Source organism: Tachypleus tridentatus, chromosome 12, assembly GCF_004210375.1.
Source record: "Tachypleus tridentatus isolate NWPU-2018 chromosome 12, ASM421037v1, whole genome shotgun sequence".
Classification (NCBI taxonomy): domain Eukaryota; kingdom Metazoa; phylum Arthropoda; class Merostomata; order Xiphosura; family Limulidae; genus Tachypleus; species Tachypleus tridentatus.
The window spans coordinates 72,388,895-72,404,811 of NC_134836.1; the positions used below are offsets into that span (position 1 = coordinate 72,388,895).

At 35.8% G+C, this 15,917-nt stretch overlaps 1 protein-coding gene across 2 annotated transcripts in view; it reads left to right on the forward strand.

The window, feature by feature from the left end:
* LOC143233582 (uncharacterized) overlaps positions 1–15,917 on the forward strand; it is a 141,071-nt gene that overhangs the window by 43,783 nt on the left and 81,371 nt on the right. For both annotated transcript variants that reach the window (XM_076469941.1, XM_076469940.1), the window contains 3 exons: positions 2,647–2,749; positions 3,442–3,502; positions 5,979–6,077. In XM_076469941.1, coding sequence (XP_076326056.1) covers positions 2,647–2,749; positions 3,442–3,502; positions 5,979–6,077 — 263 coding nt within the window. The remainder of the gene's footprint in view (positions 1–2,646; positions 2,750–3,441; positions 3,503–5,978; positions 6,078–15,917) is intronic.

The window sequence follows — 15,917 nt, forward strand, 5'->3', positions numbered from 1 at the left end:
CGAACAACATCTGATCAGAATGGTGTGGAAAGAGAAGTATGATATTTACCTAAACATTTTTTTTTCAAAATCAAAACGACTCTCTTCCTGGTGTCACCAAACTCGTTTAAAGTAACTAAATGACACCCCTTCCTCCTGGAATGAAAGGTACTGGTACATGGAATGTTAATATTCATAGAAGTTAGTTAAGTTTTCGAACAATAAAGGGCCCGGCATGGCCAAGCGTGTTAAGGCGTGCGATTCGTAATCTGACGGTCGCGGGTTCGCATCCCTGTCGCGCCAAACATGCTTGCTCTTTCAGCCGTGGGGGCGTTATAATGTGACGGTCAATCCCACTATTTCGTTGGTAAAAGAGTAGCTCAAAAGTTGGTGGTGGGTGGTGATGACTAGCTGCCTTCCCTCTAGTCTTACACTGCTAAATTAGGGACGGCTAGCACAGATAGCCTTCCAGTAGATTTGTGCGAAATTCAAAAAACAAACAAACAATAAACCATAGTACTGATGTACTTCTTTCTTAGAATCGATTTTGTGTCTTACTATGGGACATACACAATTGAACTGTACGTCTCAGTTATGGTCTTATAAACAGTGTAACATGTTGGCTGTAATTCTGGGATTTTATTTTTTCAATGTATAAATGTTTCACAGGATAAAAGTTACATTCGTTCACTAGTATCTAAAACATTATAACAGACACAACTGTAACGATAATGAAATTTGTTCAACCCAATAGGACTAGTTGGAAGTTTCATCCCATGTTGATAGTAAGACAGCTTCATGAAAGGTCAAATTCTCAGATCTTCAAACTGTGTTCAAGAATAATGTTTAAAGAACACCAAATCATCAGTCAAACAAAGAACATAAGTTTTTTTTTTGTAATGACTGTAGTTATTTACATCAAATAATAAAAGCAATGATATAAAATAGGCGCTTGTACGGTGCTACTCCTTTGTTAAAATTTTCATAACCAGAGGGCGCTTCCATGTAATTTTCCTCACCAGAAGACGTTTTTCTTGTTATACTTTTTCACCCACTTGAGGTGTTTTCTTGTTAGATTTTTTTTTTGTCGCTAGGAGCGTTTTCTTGTTAGGATGTTTCCCCACCAGAGGATACTTTATTATTAGAATTCATCCCTTACGAGAGGGTGATTCCTTGTTAGATTTCTTAGCTTCAAAACAACTTGTAGCAACTCTGCTGTGATAAATTTACTTTTAAAGGAGTTTTCATATTTGATTACATCAGAAAATAATTTTGATATTTGCTCGGATACAGTAATTATAGCGTGTGTTTTTTTAATGTTAAAAGTCAGGTCAAATATTTATTACACTGTGTAACTATGTTTGGCCAATCATTGTGAATACATTTACTCACGTTTGTCAATACAAAATGATGGACATTATTGGATATCGTACACACAACACTAGAAATCAGGTTTCGATACCCGTGGTGGGAGCACAGATAGCCCATTGTGTAGCTTTGAACTTATTCACGAACGAACAAACAATTGCAAATATTACAAAAACAGCATTTCACTTTACATATTTGTGAGACTTAGCTGATAATTGTTTGTGTATTTCAGAATTATATTTGTATAATACTACACAAAGGCTTTCTACGCGTAGCCATTTCAAATTTTAAACTCATAAACTAGGAGAAAGACAGACAGTAAGTAAATAATACTTACCACTAGCTAGCTGTTCTACTGTTGTTTTCTGATCCAAACAGTGCAGTTTGATAGTTGCTCTTACATAGGCTTATAGTCTGAGCATGCTAAAAACAAGGCCACGCCTGGCCCAGCTTAGCAGTTGAAAACTGCCTTCGATTTGGGGGATTTTGACTTAATATAGAATAATTTTGAATGGTTATAGCCTTGTTTGACAAAAGTCGTCGGCCGTTCAATACTCAATTTACAGAAGTATTTCCGAAACGTTTTCGAGTTGTCGAACCTTTGACGAACTTATAAAAGTTGTCGATATCTAAGTTCTTATAATAAAAAGAGTCAAGAACCTACATTATATAATCATTAGTAAGCACAAAATATAAAGAGAAATGGGATTGTAATTTTCTGAATGGGTCTTAACAAGTGTAAGAATATTGAGGTGTAAGTTTGAGTCTTGCGTTCTTCAACATTGAAATTCTTTCCTCAGAAGACCATTCGCATGGTTAAATTCAGTTTCAACTGTGTACGAACTTGGAAAGGCGTAGGGGGATTACTTACTTAGGCCAACCTTATCCCAGAGGACCATTTTCGTCTCCTAGATCTTTATTAATCCATTATAAAGACTTATTGACCTCATGATGTCGATATCGAGTGCTTTGGGAAACCCTGGTTTAAACAATAAATATGAAGTCGTTGAAGGTTGTATTGTAGTTTAGCTATAGTTTTGTGAATCAACTATTAAAGTGTGCGCGGTGGTTTTGAAAGTTTAAAATTTTATGGTTTAGTTATTAATTTTAAACTAAGTTTTTATTCTTTACACAATGGCTTTGAAGTGATAGTACTGTGGCTTAGTTTTAAGATCAGTTAAGTTTGTGCACATTAGTTTTGAAAACTTAGAATATCGTGTCTTTGTTATTAGTTTTAAACCAAATTAAATTTGTACCCAACTTTTCTTAACAATTTCACATGCGTTTCATATTTGGTAGATGCCTGTGTTACGAGTCATGAAGACCGGGGCGAACTGACGGAACAGAGAGAAATTTACTCTCCAGAGGACACCATCAGTTTATCCCTAGAGTACGGATATGGGTAAGTGAGAAAAAGACACGTATACACGTATCAGTGAAAGGATACATTTCCTAACCGTAGATACAATCCCAGGAATAAATATTGGCACAATGTGAGCGAAGCCTTTTCTTCATCGATACCTGCTTGGGTCAGGAATAACAGCTGTCCATTTGGGATAAGGAAACTTTTATCGAAAAGGCAAATTTTAACTTGTTGCACGCATTTAGTCTTTTGTTTTTTTCTAACGGAAATACTATATATTTCCTACGACTCTTTGTTCTCTTTAGACCAGGGCGGCCTGGCATGACCAGGCGAGTTAAGGCGTTCGACTCGTAATCTGAGGGTCGCGGTTTCGAATCCCTATCGCACCAAACATACCCGCCCTTTCAGTTGTGGGGGCGATATAATGTGACAGTCAATCAGATTATTCGTTGGTAAAAGAGCAGCCCAAAGAGTTGGCGGTGGGTGATGATGACTAGCTGCCTTTCCTCTAGTCTTACACTGAAAAATTAGGGACAGCTATTGCAGATAGCCTTTATGTAGCTTTGCGCGAAATTCAAAACAAACCAAACCGGAACATGGTGTAAAAAAGTCATTTGACGAGGGACGGAGATAATAGACTAAGGTGTAAAATGAACTAGTGATTTATAATTTAATAGATGTTGAAGTATCTTAAATACTAAGATATTTCCTTTTTATGTTCTCTTTTACAGGAAAAACCAGATACCCACCAATGGTCATTCCGCTGTGGCATTGGATCCAGGAGATGGAACGGTTAGTTCACGTTTTATCCTGAACATTGTTTGCATGTCAGTACGATGAAAACCAGTTTAAGTTTTCAGTTCTTCGAACAAATCTAAACAGTACCTATTTTATAGGATGATAGAGCTGTGTTAGGTTTAGACACCGGATACAGCACGTCCATTCCAGCTACGGAATGATTGTCCTTCCTTGTCAGTAGCTCAAAACTAGACTATACCTGACCTGAACCTTTTTCAGGCCTCTACCAGGCCCTTTAGCTCCCGCGCTCAAAACGTGTACTTTAGGTTTGAGATCCCAAGTTCATGTCCACTTTCATTTGTATATCCTTCAATTAAGATACTGTGACGAACACTGTTTTTGTACACAATCGTTACACTAGCAATGCAGAGGTTAATTATGAACTGCGTTGTAAGGCGCCACCAAACAAGATAAGACTCGCTTCAGTCACACGTCTTGGCCCCAAAGTTGGCAATGGGCGGTGATGAATAGCTGCATTCCCTCTAGTCGTACACTACTAAATTAATGACGGCTAGCGAAGATAGCCCTCGAGTTGCTTTGCGCGAAATTCAAAAAACAAACTACGTCGTTGGAATGTATTGGAATGAACAGCTGATTGGATTTCTAAGATAAGCTGATATCAAGATTTGAAAGCGTTCCAGAGAAAATTAATGACATTTACAGTCATTGTCAACGGAAGACACATCTGTAGCCCAAGTAAAGAAAACTATTATGTTGGCTCTATTCTTACGAAGAAAATCTTTATCCGAATTAAAAAGTCACGTCTTCCATAAAACATACAAAGTTAGTGCAGAGTAATAGAAGTGCTGTTAGTGTCATAAAATACAATATTCAAAACACGCGGGATCATTGTGAAGAGATGGTGAGAACCTTTGTAGTTGTTGAAGTGATGTTGGACATCTGATCTGAACATGTTTTCACCAACTGGGCTGTGGCTTGATAACATTGAAATATTACTTGTGTCAATTTTTAAGAAGTTCAGTAATAAGAAAGTGGTCCACTGTCTCATCGAAACAGACCACCTTTGGTGAGGAATAAAATGGTGACCACTGGGTGTACCTATACCTATAAACTTTAAACTATACCAACAAAAAGAAACTGTTTATACCATCAGAAAGCTTACATCATGTTTAAATGATGGTAGAAAACATTCAAGCTGGTAAACTCCCTCTGCTTTCTACCACATGTGACCACGTCAATTTAACTAAGAAAATATGAAATACGATACACCTGATCAGACTATTTTTCTGTTGACAACTGGTCCAAGTTTTATGCTATTTGTCTTTGGTTTCTACATTTCTTGGTGTTTCATAGGTTTGTTTTATACTGTAGACATACCATGGTATCTAATTAGTTGTTTTGAACAGAGGATCGTTGCTATAGGTAATGTTAATAAGTTCTGTGCAGACTTTAACGTTTTAGTCTTTTGTTTTCGTGTTAACATTTTCGTCTATCACGATCTGTTTAGTTTCTCGACCACTATTATGGTTGTGTGATGTGGTCTGGTTCTTCGATATCCATCTTGACATAACTTTTGACACTGTTCCTTTCATTGAAAATACAACTAGACATTCACCTATAAACAAGTCTTCGTGGTAACCTGTCAGAACTGTTTAGCTTGACATTTTTAGAACCTTTTTTTTGTAGAAACCCCGATATACTACAGTTATACAGACAAGTTTTAATATACAGTTAAGACATTCATTACATTTTTTTCCCTTAAAGATACATAAACTCGAAGTTTAAAGGTGGCGTACTTCCATTATTTTGTTCGACCTATATTTATTGCAATGGAAAAAAATATAATTTGTTGATGTATGGCTGATGAGACGGTTTGACTGTCGGTTTGACTGCGATGTCTTCATAGTAGTATCAGAGTGTTAAGTCCTGTCTGTTTTGCAACTAAAATCAAGTTTCAGCTGTTAAATCCAACCAAGTTTACGACTAAAATCAAGTTTCAGCTGTTAAATCCAAACAAGTTCACGACTAAAATCAAGTTTCAGCTGTTAAATCCAAACAAGTTCACGACTAAAAATCAAGTTTCAGCTGTTAAATCCAAACAAGTTCACAACTAAAATCAAGTTTCAGCTGTTAAATCCAACCAAGTTCACAACTAAAATCTAATCGCAGCTGTCGTAACCATGAGTGCGCTCAAACGGAACAGAAGATGGAAACTACCAGCTATAAAGAGCGATTATATCTGTACAACCTGTATTGAACGTTATTTCCAAAAACGAGTGAGAAAACAATACGGGGATAAATTATACTTTGACTTTAGTATTTTTTTAAATAACAATATAGGTTTTAATCAACATTAATTAGAAAAATACGGGTGGGAAAATAATAGGAAATACATTATGATTTGACCTCAGTCTTTTCTTAATAAAAACAGAGGTTAATGGACTTGCAGGAATACTTACGATTTGCTGTGTTCTATTAGTAACTCTGGCATAAATTTGATTTGTTGCAGAAATCGAAACGACGGTTTCTTCGCTGTCCAGCAGCAGTAACGGTGGCTCACCTGAAGAAGTTTGTCACGATGAAGTACAGTTTAGGTCAAAGGTACCTGGTGAGTGTATCAGGTTTGTTTAAAATATGTCACAACCGTCAGTTAAGTGTGGCCTTCCTTATATATCACAATCAGTTAAGTGTGGCCTTTCTTATGTATCACAACTGTAAATTAAATTTGGTTTTCCTTATATGCCTCAACCATCAGTTAAGTGTATCCTTTGTAAAATAGCACAACCATCAGTTAAGTGTGGCCTTTCTTATATATCACAACCATCAGGTTAATGGTATATTTTTTTTATATAGCACAACCATCAGTTAAGTGTATCCTTTCTTATATAGCACAACCATCAGTTAAGTGTATCCTTTCTTATATAGCACAGCCATCAGTTAAGTGTATCCTTTCTTATATAGCACAGCCATCAGTTAAGTGTATCCTTTCTTATATAGCACAACCATCAGTTAAGTGTATCCTTTCTTATATAGCACAACCATCAGGTTAAGTGTATCCTTTCTTATATAGCACAATCATCAGTTAAGTGTATCCTTTCTTATATAGCACAACCATCAGGTTAAGTGTATCCTTTCTTATATAGCACAACCATCAGGTTAAGTGTATCCTTTCTTATATAGCACAACCATCAGTTAAGTGTATCCTTTCTTATATAGCACAACCATTAGGTTAAGTGTATCCTTTCTTATATAGCACAACCATCAGTTAAGTGTATCCTTTCTTATATAGCACAACCATCAGTTAAGTGTATCCTTTCTTATATAGCACAACCATCAGTTAAGTGTATCCTTTCTAATATAACACAACCATCAGTTAAGTGTATCCTTTCTTATATAGCACAACCATCAGGTTAAGTGTATTCTTTCTAATATAGCACAACCATCAGGTTAAGTGTATCCTTTCTTATATAGCACAACCATCAGTTAAGTGTATTCTTTCTAATATATCACAACCATCAGTTATGTGTATCCTTTCTAATATAACACAACCATCAGTTAAGTGTATCCTTTCTTATATAGCACAACCATCAGGTTAAGTGTATTCTTTCTAATATAGCACAACCATCAGGTTAAGTGTATCCTTTCTTATATAGCACAACCATCAGTTAAGTGTATTCTTTCTAATATATCACAACCATCAGTTAAGTGTATCCTTTCTAATATAGCACAACCATCAGTTTCTTGACATACAATGTTTTTTGTTATATTTTGTAGAAATCTCATCTTTTCCAGACACTTCCGTGAAACATACAATTCTGATTTAAAAACACACACCCTGCTAGTGCCATATAGCGAAACATGTTATTTATTTATTGTTAACATGTAAGATCGCTCGAAGCTAGTATTGATCAAATCGTGCACCATCACAACAATAGGTAGCCTTATTTCTTACTGTCGAGATGAGCTGAAACTAAGAAAATATAGAATTTTAATTCAAACTGCTGAATATGCCTGAAACACTACGTAATGTTGTTTCATACTGTGTGAGTACTTTAAAACAATGCATGACCGTAATTCAAATATCTTGAATATCTCTAAGCAACACATAATTTATACATAACATAACTTCAGGTCGTATCGTGATATGTCTTTATAAAAAATAAACGTTCATTTCTTGCTGTCTTAATATCTTATTTCATTTGTAACTAGTCATTAATATGTTGAATAAAACATAACATTTTAGGTACAGGTCAGTCCTTAACCTGTTTACACTTGTTTGTGAAGTGTCCCCTAGTGGCACAGCGGCATGTCTGCGAACTTATGCCCCTAGATATCGGGTTTCGTGGTGGGCAGAGTACTGATAGCCCCTTGTGTAGGTTTGTGCTTAACTGCAAACAAACAAATATGTTTCCGAAGTATTAAAAGGTACATCCTCGGGTTCTTTATAAATATTGAATTTAGTTCAACGACCCATTTCTTACTGTAGGGAGTCGCTGTATATCAGGAAATAACTTATATATGTAACAACTATTTGTACAGTGAAATAACTACAGTAGCTTAGTAGGAAAAGAGGTAATTTTATACATGTAGCATAACCTTAAGGTATAAACAACCATTAACACTGAAGAAGGAATCCGTTAGATTTGAAAACATCTGGGGCACGCGTGGCCAAATGGTTAGCGTGCTCAGACTCTAAATCCGATGACTCACGTTTCGTGTCTTATTGCGAAAAAAACGTCCGCACTTTGTTTTGGCTTTGATGCACTATAACAATACTTGTTACATCACAATACTTAGTCAGATAAAACTGTCCTAAGATTTGAATGTATGTACAGTTAACTAGCTGCGTTCCTTCTCTCTTCGACTCGTAATCCGAGGGTCGTGGGTTCGAATCCCCGTCGCACCAAACATGCTCGCCCTTTCAGCCGTGGGGGCGATATAATGTTACGGTTAATCCCACTATTCGTTGGTAAAAGAGTAGCCCGAGAGATAGCGGCCGGTGGTGATGACTAGCTACTTTCCCTCTACTCTTACACTGCTAAATTAAGGACGGCTAGTGCAGATAGCCCTCGTATAACTTTACTCGAAATTGAAAACAAACCAAATCCTTCCCTCTATAGCGTATTAGTTGAAGACTAAATAGTCCCCTTGTAACTTTACTTGAAATTCTGAAAAAAAGAAAAAAAGACTCAAACAGAATCATCATTGCTATACCACCAGTACTGTAATTATAAATATAATGTTTAATTACGTCGCTACGTAATCTTTACACTTTTTAAGTAATAAGATTCGTATTACACTCGTCGGATAAGGCGTGGCTTGGTGATTGGCTTGCTGGAAGGCGGCGAATCGAACAGTCCAGTGTTCGAGCCCATGACATACCAATGAACCCGCTCACGCGCTTTAAGCTGTGAGCGCATTATCAAACTGGCAGTCAGTAGGCGTACTGTTCACGGTATGTAATGAGTTATAATGTGACGGTCAGTTCCACTATTCGTTGGTAAAACAGTAGCCCAAGAGTTGGCGGTGGGTGGTGATGACTAGGTGCCTTTCCCCTAGCCTTACACTGCAAAATTAGGGACGGCTAGCGCAGATAGCCCTCGAGTAACTTTGCGAGAAATTCAAAAACAAAAAAACAAACTATTATCACTGTTGTGTTCGTGGATATTCACCTATTAGAAAAAGCCACACATTGATTACCGCGACTTATGTACGACTTGTTACAGGTATGTGTATGAATAGTCCTCGTTTTCAAGATGATCCATAATTTTTTGTTTCCAAGTGCATTACATTATATAGGCTATCGCTGTCTCGGAAGTTCTCTGACCCGAACACATAGTCTATCAACTACAATGAATTTTTGGTGATATCAAAATTACCTATGAAACACCAGACACTTACAAAATGTAGTTTTGATACACCTGTTACACCGCAACTTTACACCGGTTGTGATTTTCATGTCATGTGCGCCGTTTGTATATTCAAACACGTTTCAATGTAACCCATTCAACATCTGTACGAGAACGTTGCACAAATTAAGTTTCTGAGCATCGTTTAATGTGTGAAAACACAATTAAAAACTGTTACTTAACGAACTTGGTACACAATTTTTAAAATAAACAATAAAACACCTTCCGCCAACAGTCATTTTAAAAGTTTTACCGCTCATAAAATCGAGAATCAAAAGACTTGTTTTTGGACTCTCTTAAAATGTTCAGATGGCTAAGCTTATCCACTTTGTAAATTAATGACTTCACGATGGTCACGCGAAGAAAATTTAAGTTCCAAGTTATAAGTAGAAAATTATAGACTCCTTTATGTGACTTTTTTAAAGTACTTCAGGCTTATCGAAATCAGTTTTTAAAATTAGCATGGAAGTATTGTGCATTGAAATTATAAAGTTATTATACCTAACAAACAGTTCGAAAAGAACTACAACTTGTAGTACTGGTGAAAACATAGTTGATAGGTTTCGTAATGACGAGAAACCCACTTGAAATAAAAATGCATCTCGAGACATCTGGTGTGGATACGAGATGTGCAAGTCGATAGTGCTTCTTTGTGTTCTGTGTTATCTGCTTAAACTCTATTACGCCTGAACTTACCTACATTACGCCACTTTTAACCCTTACACGCTCGTGTGATCCTAACGAAACTAAGAAACTTAAATCATCAGTAGAACAAACGATATTTATTACATCCAACCTGTCTTTGTTAACCTGAAGATAATCTGAGGAGTCACTTTCTATTTTATTTTAATACCAGCTGTCTTGGTTTGTGTTTCCTTCAGTACTTTTCTTTAAACACACGTTTGAACTGAGATAAAGTTATAAATATTGAAAGTGAAATACAAAAGATCATTCAAGAGCATTTAAGTTTTTCATTATTTTGTTGTAAATATCGTGTGTTTTCTAACTTGAGAGTCGCAAATCTGAAAACTTACCGCTTTCCTACCGAGGGACTGTTATAAATAGAATCATCATATGGTATAATTTACTGGTGTTATACTCTGCACAAGCCTTGTCAAGTCACTGGTGTTATACTCTGCACAAACCTCGTTAAGTTATTAGTTTTATACATTGTAATAACGTTGTCAAGTCGCTGGTTTTATATGTTGTAATAACCTCGTTAAACCACTGGTTTTATATTCTGTACAAACCTTGTCAAGTCACTAGTTTCATACACTATAAACATTTTGTCAAATCACTGTTTTTTTCACATTGTAAAAACATTGATTGTATACTCTGTAAAAATTTTGTCAAATCCGGTAAAGATTACCTCAGAATTTACGATATAAGGATTTAGATTTTTGACTAATATCGTGGTTTATGTCAGTCTGTTGAAGCTGTTTTAATATTCTAGCGTTCTCTGCATTATCTTGTTTTTTCTATACTTCAAACTTCGGTTAATCGACAGTTTCCTTGATATATCATCACACGCACCTTATACATTGCTTGCTAAACCTTAAGGCCAACGAACATAAAGAAAAAAATATGCATTTTGCGTAGTTAGACTCAACCACTTAATTGAGTAGAGCTCCGAAAGATGAAAATAAGAAAAGGGAAAATAAAAATAAAAACTTTTTTAGCATTTAATAGGGAAAATGTGAACACTATGAAATTAGCCTAAATACTAGCTGGTCAAAAGTTTAAGACCATACAAAAAGAAGTTCTAAACAGGGTAGGAAATGCCCAACAAGAGGTATCAGTAGTGAGTTGCACGGTCGTCATTGCGAATAACTTCAAACATTCACTTTGCCATGGTCGATATAAGCGTTTACAGAAGGCTGGCTGGAATGTTATTTCAAGTGGTAAAGATAGCTTCACGAAGATCATGCACTGTTTTGAATTGACGTCCATTTCTATAGACTTTCTTTGCTATCCACCCCTAAACATATTCAATAGGGTTTAGTTCGGGCGAACACGCTGGATGGTCCAAAAGAATCACGTTATTCGCCATGAAAAAAGTCCTTTGTCCTGCGGGCATTGTGGATTACAGCGTTGTCCTGCTGAAAGATCCAGTCATTTCCACACAAGCAAGAGCCTTCAGTCAGTAAGGATGCTCTCTCCAACATGCCAATGTAGCCAGCTGCTGTTTGACACCCCTGTGTAACCTGAAGCTCCATTGTTCCATGGAAGGAGAAAGCACCCCAGATCATGATGAAACCTCCTTCACTGTGTCGTGTAGAAAATGTCTTCGGTGGGATATCCTTATCGTGCCAGTAACGTTGGAAGCCATCTGGACAATCCATATTAAATTTTTTCTCATCAAAAACCTTCGTCCATTTTTCTACGTCCCATGTATGGTGCTTCTCAGCAAAGTTTAACCGAGCTGTTTCGTGGTGTGGAAAGAGGCGTGGCCTTTGAAGACGTTTACGGTTCTTAAAGCCTTTCTCTCGTAGATGCCGTCTTATTCTTCTTGAGCTGCATTCTGCGTCCGTAAGGGCCTTAATCTGGTTCGACGATCGGCTGGTATTTTGCCGGACAACCCTTCGAATCCTTCTGCTTAACGCCGGCAAAATTTTCTTAGGCCAACCACTTGAAATTTTCGTTCCGTATCCCTCAGGGTCTTCTAAGAAATTTGCAACAGCAGTTTTACTACGTCCAATCTCAACGGCACGTTGAGAGATCTTGCTTTTGTAGCTGGACAATTCTGCCACGTTCAAATTCTGTCAACGTTTTAGCCTCTGCCATGTTTTTACCCAATGTAACACAGGAGATGTCAGTGGGTTGACAACGCTAATGCTTCAACACAAATAACTAAATTTATTTACGTGTTTACCGATTAACGCCTCGTTTCAGTATGGTTTTAAACTTTTGACCAGCTAGTATTTAGGCTAATTTCATAATGTTCACATTTTCCCTGTTAAATGCTAAAAAGTTTTTTATTTTTATTTTCCCTTTTCTTATTTTCATCTTTCGAAGCTCTACTCAAATAAGTGGTTGAGTCTAACAACGCAAAATGCATATTTTTTCTTTATGTTCATTGGCCTTAAGATTTTGACCAGCAATGTATTGGTTTGTTCATGAAGAAAGGTCGTCTCTCTGTCCGTCTAGCTGTAAAACACGTATTGTTTGTTCATGAAGAAAAGTTGTGTGTCTGTCCGTCTAGCTATATAACAACTATAGTCTGTTCATGAAGAAAAGTCGTCTGGGGGCGGGGGTCGTTTGTAAGGATAATAAAATTCAAATTTTTCAATAACTTTACTTTATAATATCGACTGTGCACGTATAGAATTTTTCACAATAGATACACGGTTGAATATAATTGTATGTCTATACATTTATATGTATAATTGGACATTCAAAGTATGTTTTGGGGTAAGGAAAGAATGTCTGGTCAACTCACTTATTCCTATCGTTTGTGTTTTATATCATTTTCACTGATATCACACATGTAAACATATATACATTCTAAAATTATCTCCTGATGCGACAGCAGTAACTCTACGAACTTACAATGCTAATATCTGGGGCTCGATGTCTCTCAGGGGACACGTCAGATTACTCAACGTGGCCTTGCCCTCAAACAAACAATTTATAAAATGCTACTGGTCCGATTGTTAACCCTATAGTTAAGAAAATCAGAAAGCAAAAACTCTATTACATTTGCTTGCCGTGTAACAGTAGTACTTGTTTTAGATGTCGTATGTCTTCTTTGGGCTGGTTTGTTATTAAGATTAATTATCTACTGAAAAGAAAAGCCGCTAGCCTATAAAAAGATGATTGATTCACAGCTGACTTCACAACGAAACGATGTCCATCGTGTAGCTTTCCTTCCCGATTTGCGAAGTGCTGATCATTGCAGTATGTCGCACGTGTGTTCAAATGATAGATCAATATCTCTAAACGCTTGAAGAGAATGGATGTATTGGGAAATGTGTGTGTGTTTTCTCAGAATTATACGTAATCATACAATGTAGACACACAATACTTATTGTTGTAAATAAGCGAGAAGTATTTAATTTTTGCGAAAATTGTTTAAGCCTAACAAGGAAGTTATTCCTGATATATTTTGGTATTTAAAAGCTAACCACGTTGTGGCCAATTACTTTTGTATAAGATCATATCCATAGTTGTATTTGATACAAGATTTGATCACGTGCTCGAAAAACAACAAACCATCCGTAATATAAGAAAACTAACCATGAAGCCAGAGCGTTAGTGAAGCCTGTGTTTGTTTTATAGCAAAGGCATGTTTAGCTATCTGCTGTATTTACCGCGGGGATCACATCCAGGATTTTAGCGTTGAAAGTCCATAGATTTATCGCAGTACCATCGGGGGACTCCCTCATAAATTCATTTTTGTAAACGTTGCTCGCGCCACTTTGGAATCTAATACGTTTCCTTTGTATTTACTAAATACCCAACATGCATCAGTGGTTCCACGTCATCGAAAATTACTATACAAATTAGTTTTAGCTGTCTAATATCAGATAATATTTTCCACTTTAGTTATAAAAGATAATTTATATATATTAGCACGTTGTTAAATTAATAACCCTTCGATAACGTTATAATAAGTCATATTATAACATCTCTTACTTGCACAAACAATGACATGATATAATTCCTAACAATAACATCATGTAAGTTAATGCTGTTTGTTGGATGTAAAACAATAATGTATTAATTGTATTGAAATAACCTATAACGTAGGTTTCAAATCAAAAGTACGTTATGAGTGTAAGACCTGAATAGCACGTGAGTCAACACCATTGCAGGTATATAAATTAGTTCTGGTTGTAAGTTTATGCATTGTATAACCCCGTATTTTTATTTGGAGAACATGTACTTGTTTGCGCCTTCTTTTTCCAAATAAAAATAACATAACTCACCAATGAGTTACAAAAATATGGGAACCAGAGTGGCCAAAAAAAACCCATCAAACAATATAATTATGTTAAATATATAGCCATTATTTAAAGCTTACGCTATTAATAACCAATCGCTATTGGTAGCATTCGTCGACTTTTGATTGCACCAGTCGAGCTGAGGGTGTAGACGGGCACACAGATAGGGCGGGGCGACCCCTTCCGTATGTAAGGGATATAAGGGAGAGGGGGCGTGGTAGCTGCAGTCTTACCGCGTGAATCAACACGCACTCCCGTGTTTGGCACGTGTCTCTTTTTTTTTTTAATTTCATTTTTTTACAATCCTTTATTGGTAAAAACTGTGGTATACACATTTCACAAGTCTCACGTAACGAGATTAAACTGTATTTAAAGAGAATAATATGCGTGAAATGTAAACAAATATCGAAAAAAATGTGTAACATTATTTTTAGATGAAAATCATCGCGTGATGCCACGTGCTGTAATAACGTTCTTTCCCCAAACGTTTTAACGGTACAAATCGTAAAATGGATTGTATGATATTAATGTAGTTAGGAGCAGTATAAATGAATGTTTTATTTGTAATTATTTATATATATTGATGAATGTATTCCCATATTTCTTAATATATTCAAGTTCTTCGACACATGTCAATGTTGGTATCACATCCAACCTATATGTCATGTTTTCTCATGTTTCTCGTAGTTCTGTCTATACACAATGGTGTTTATCTTCCACTCTTATATCGAGATATCTGTCATCTTCATGGTTCGTCTTGTTTCAATCACGTTAACCTAGTGCAACTGTAAATGAACAATAAACAATGTAAATAAACAATACTGTATGATAACACTTCACCATTATAAACAAACTGACAACACTGTATGATAACACTTTACCATTATAAACAAACTAATAATACTGTATGATAACACTGCACCATTATAAACAAACTAACAACACTGTATGATAACACTTCACCATTATAAACAAACTGACAACACTGTATGATAACACTTCACCATTATAAACAAACTAACAATACTGTATGATAACACTTCACGATTATAAACAAACTAACAATACTGTATGATAACACTTCACGATTATAAACAAACTAACAACACTATGATAACACTTCACCATTATAAACAAACTAACAATACTGTATGATAACACTTCACCATTATAAACAAACTAACAACACTGTATGATAAAACTGCACCATTATAAACAAACTAACAATACTGTATGATAACACTTCACGATTATAAACAAACTAACAACACTATGATAACACTTCACCATTATAAACAAACTAACAATACTGTATGATAACACTTCACCATTATAAACAAACTAACAACACTGTATGATAACACTTCACGATTATAAACAAACTAACAATACTGTATGATAACACTTCACGATTATAAACAAACTAACAATACTGTATGATAACACTTCACGATTATAAACAAACTAACAACACTATGATAACACTTCACCATTATAAACAAACTAACAACGCTGTATGATAACACTTCACCATTATAAACAAACTAACAATACTGTATGATAACACTTCACGATTATAAACAAACTAACAATACT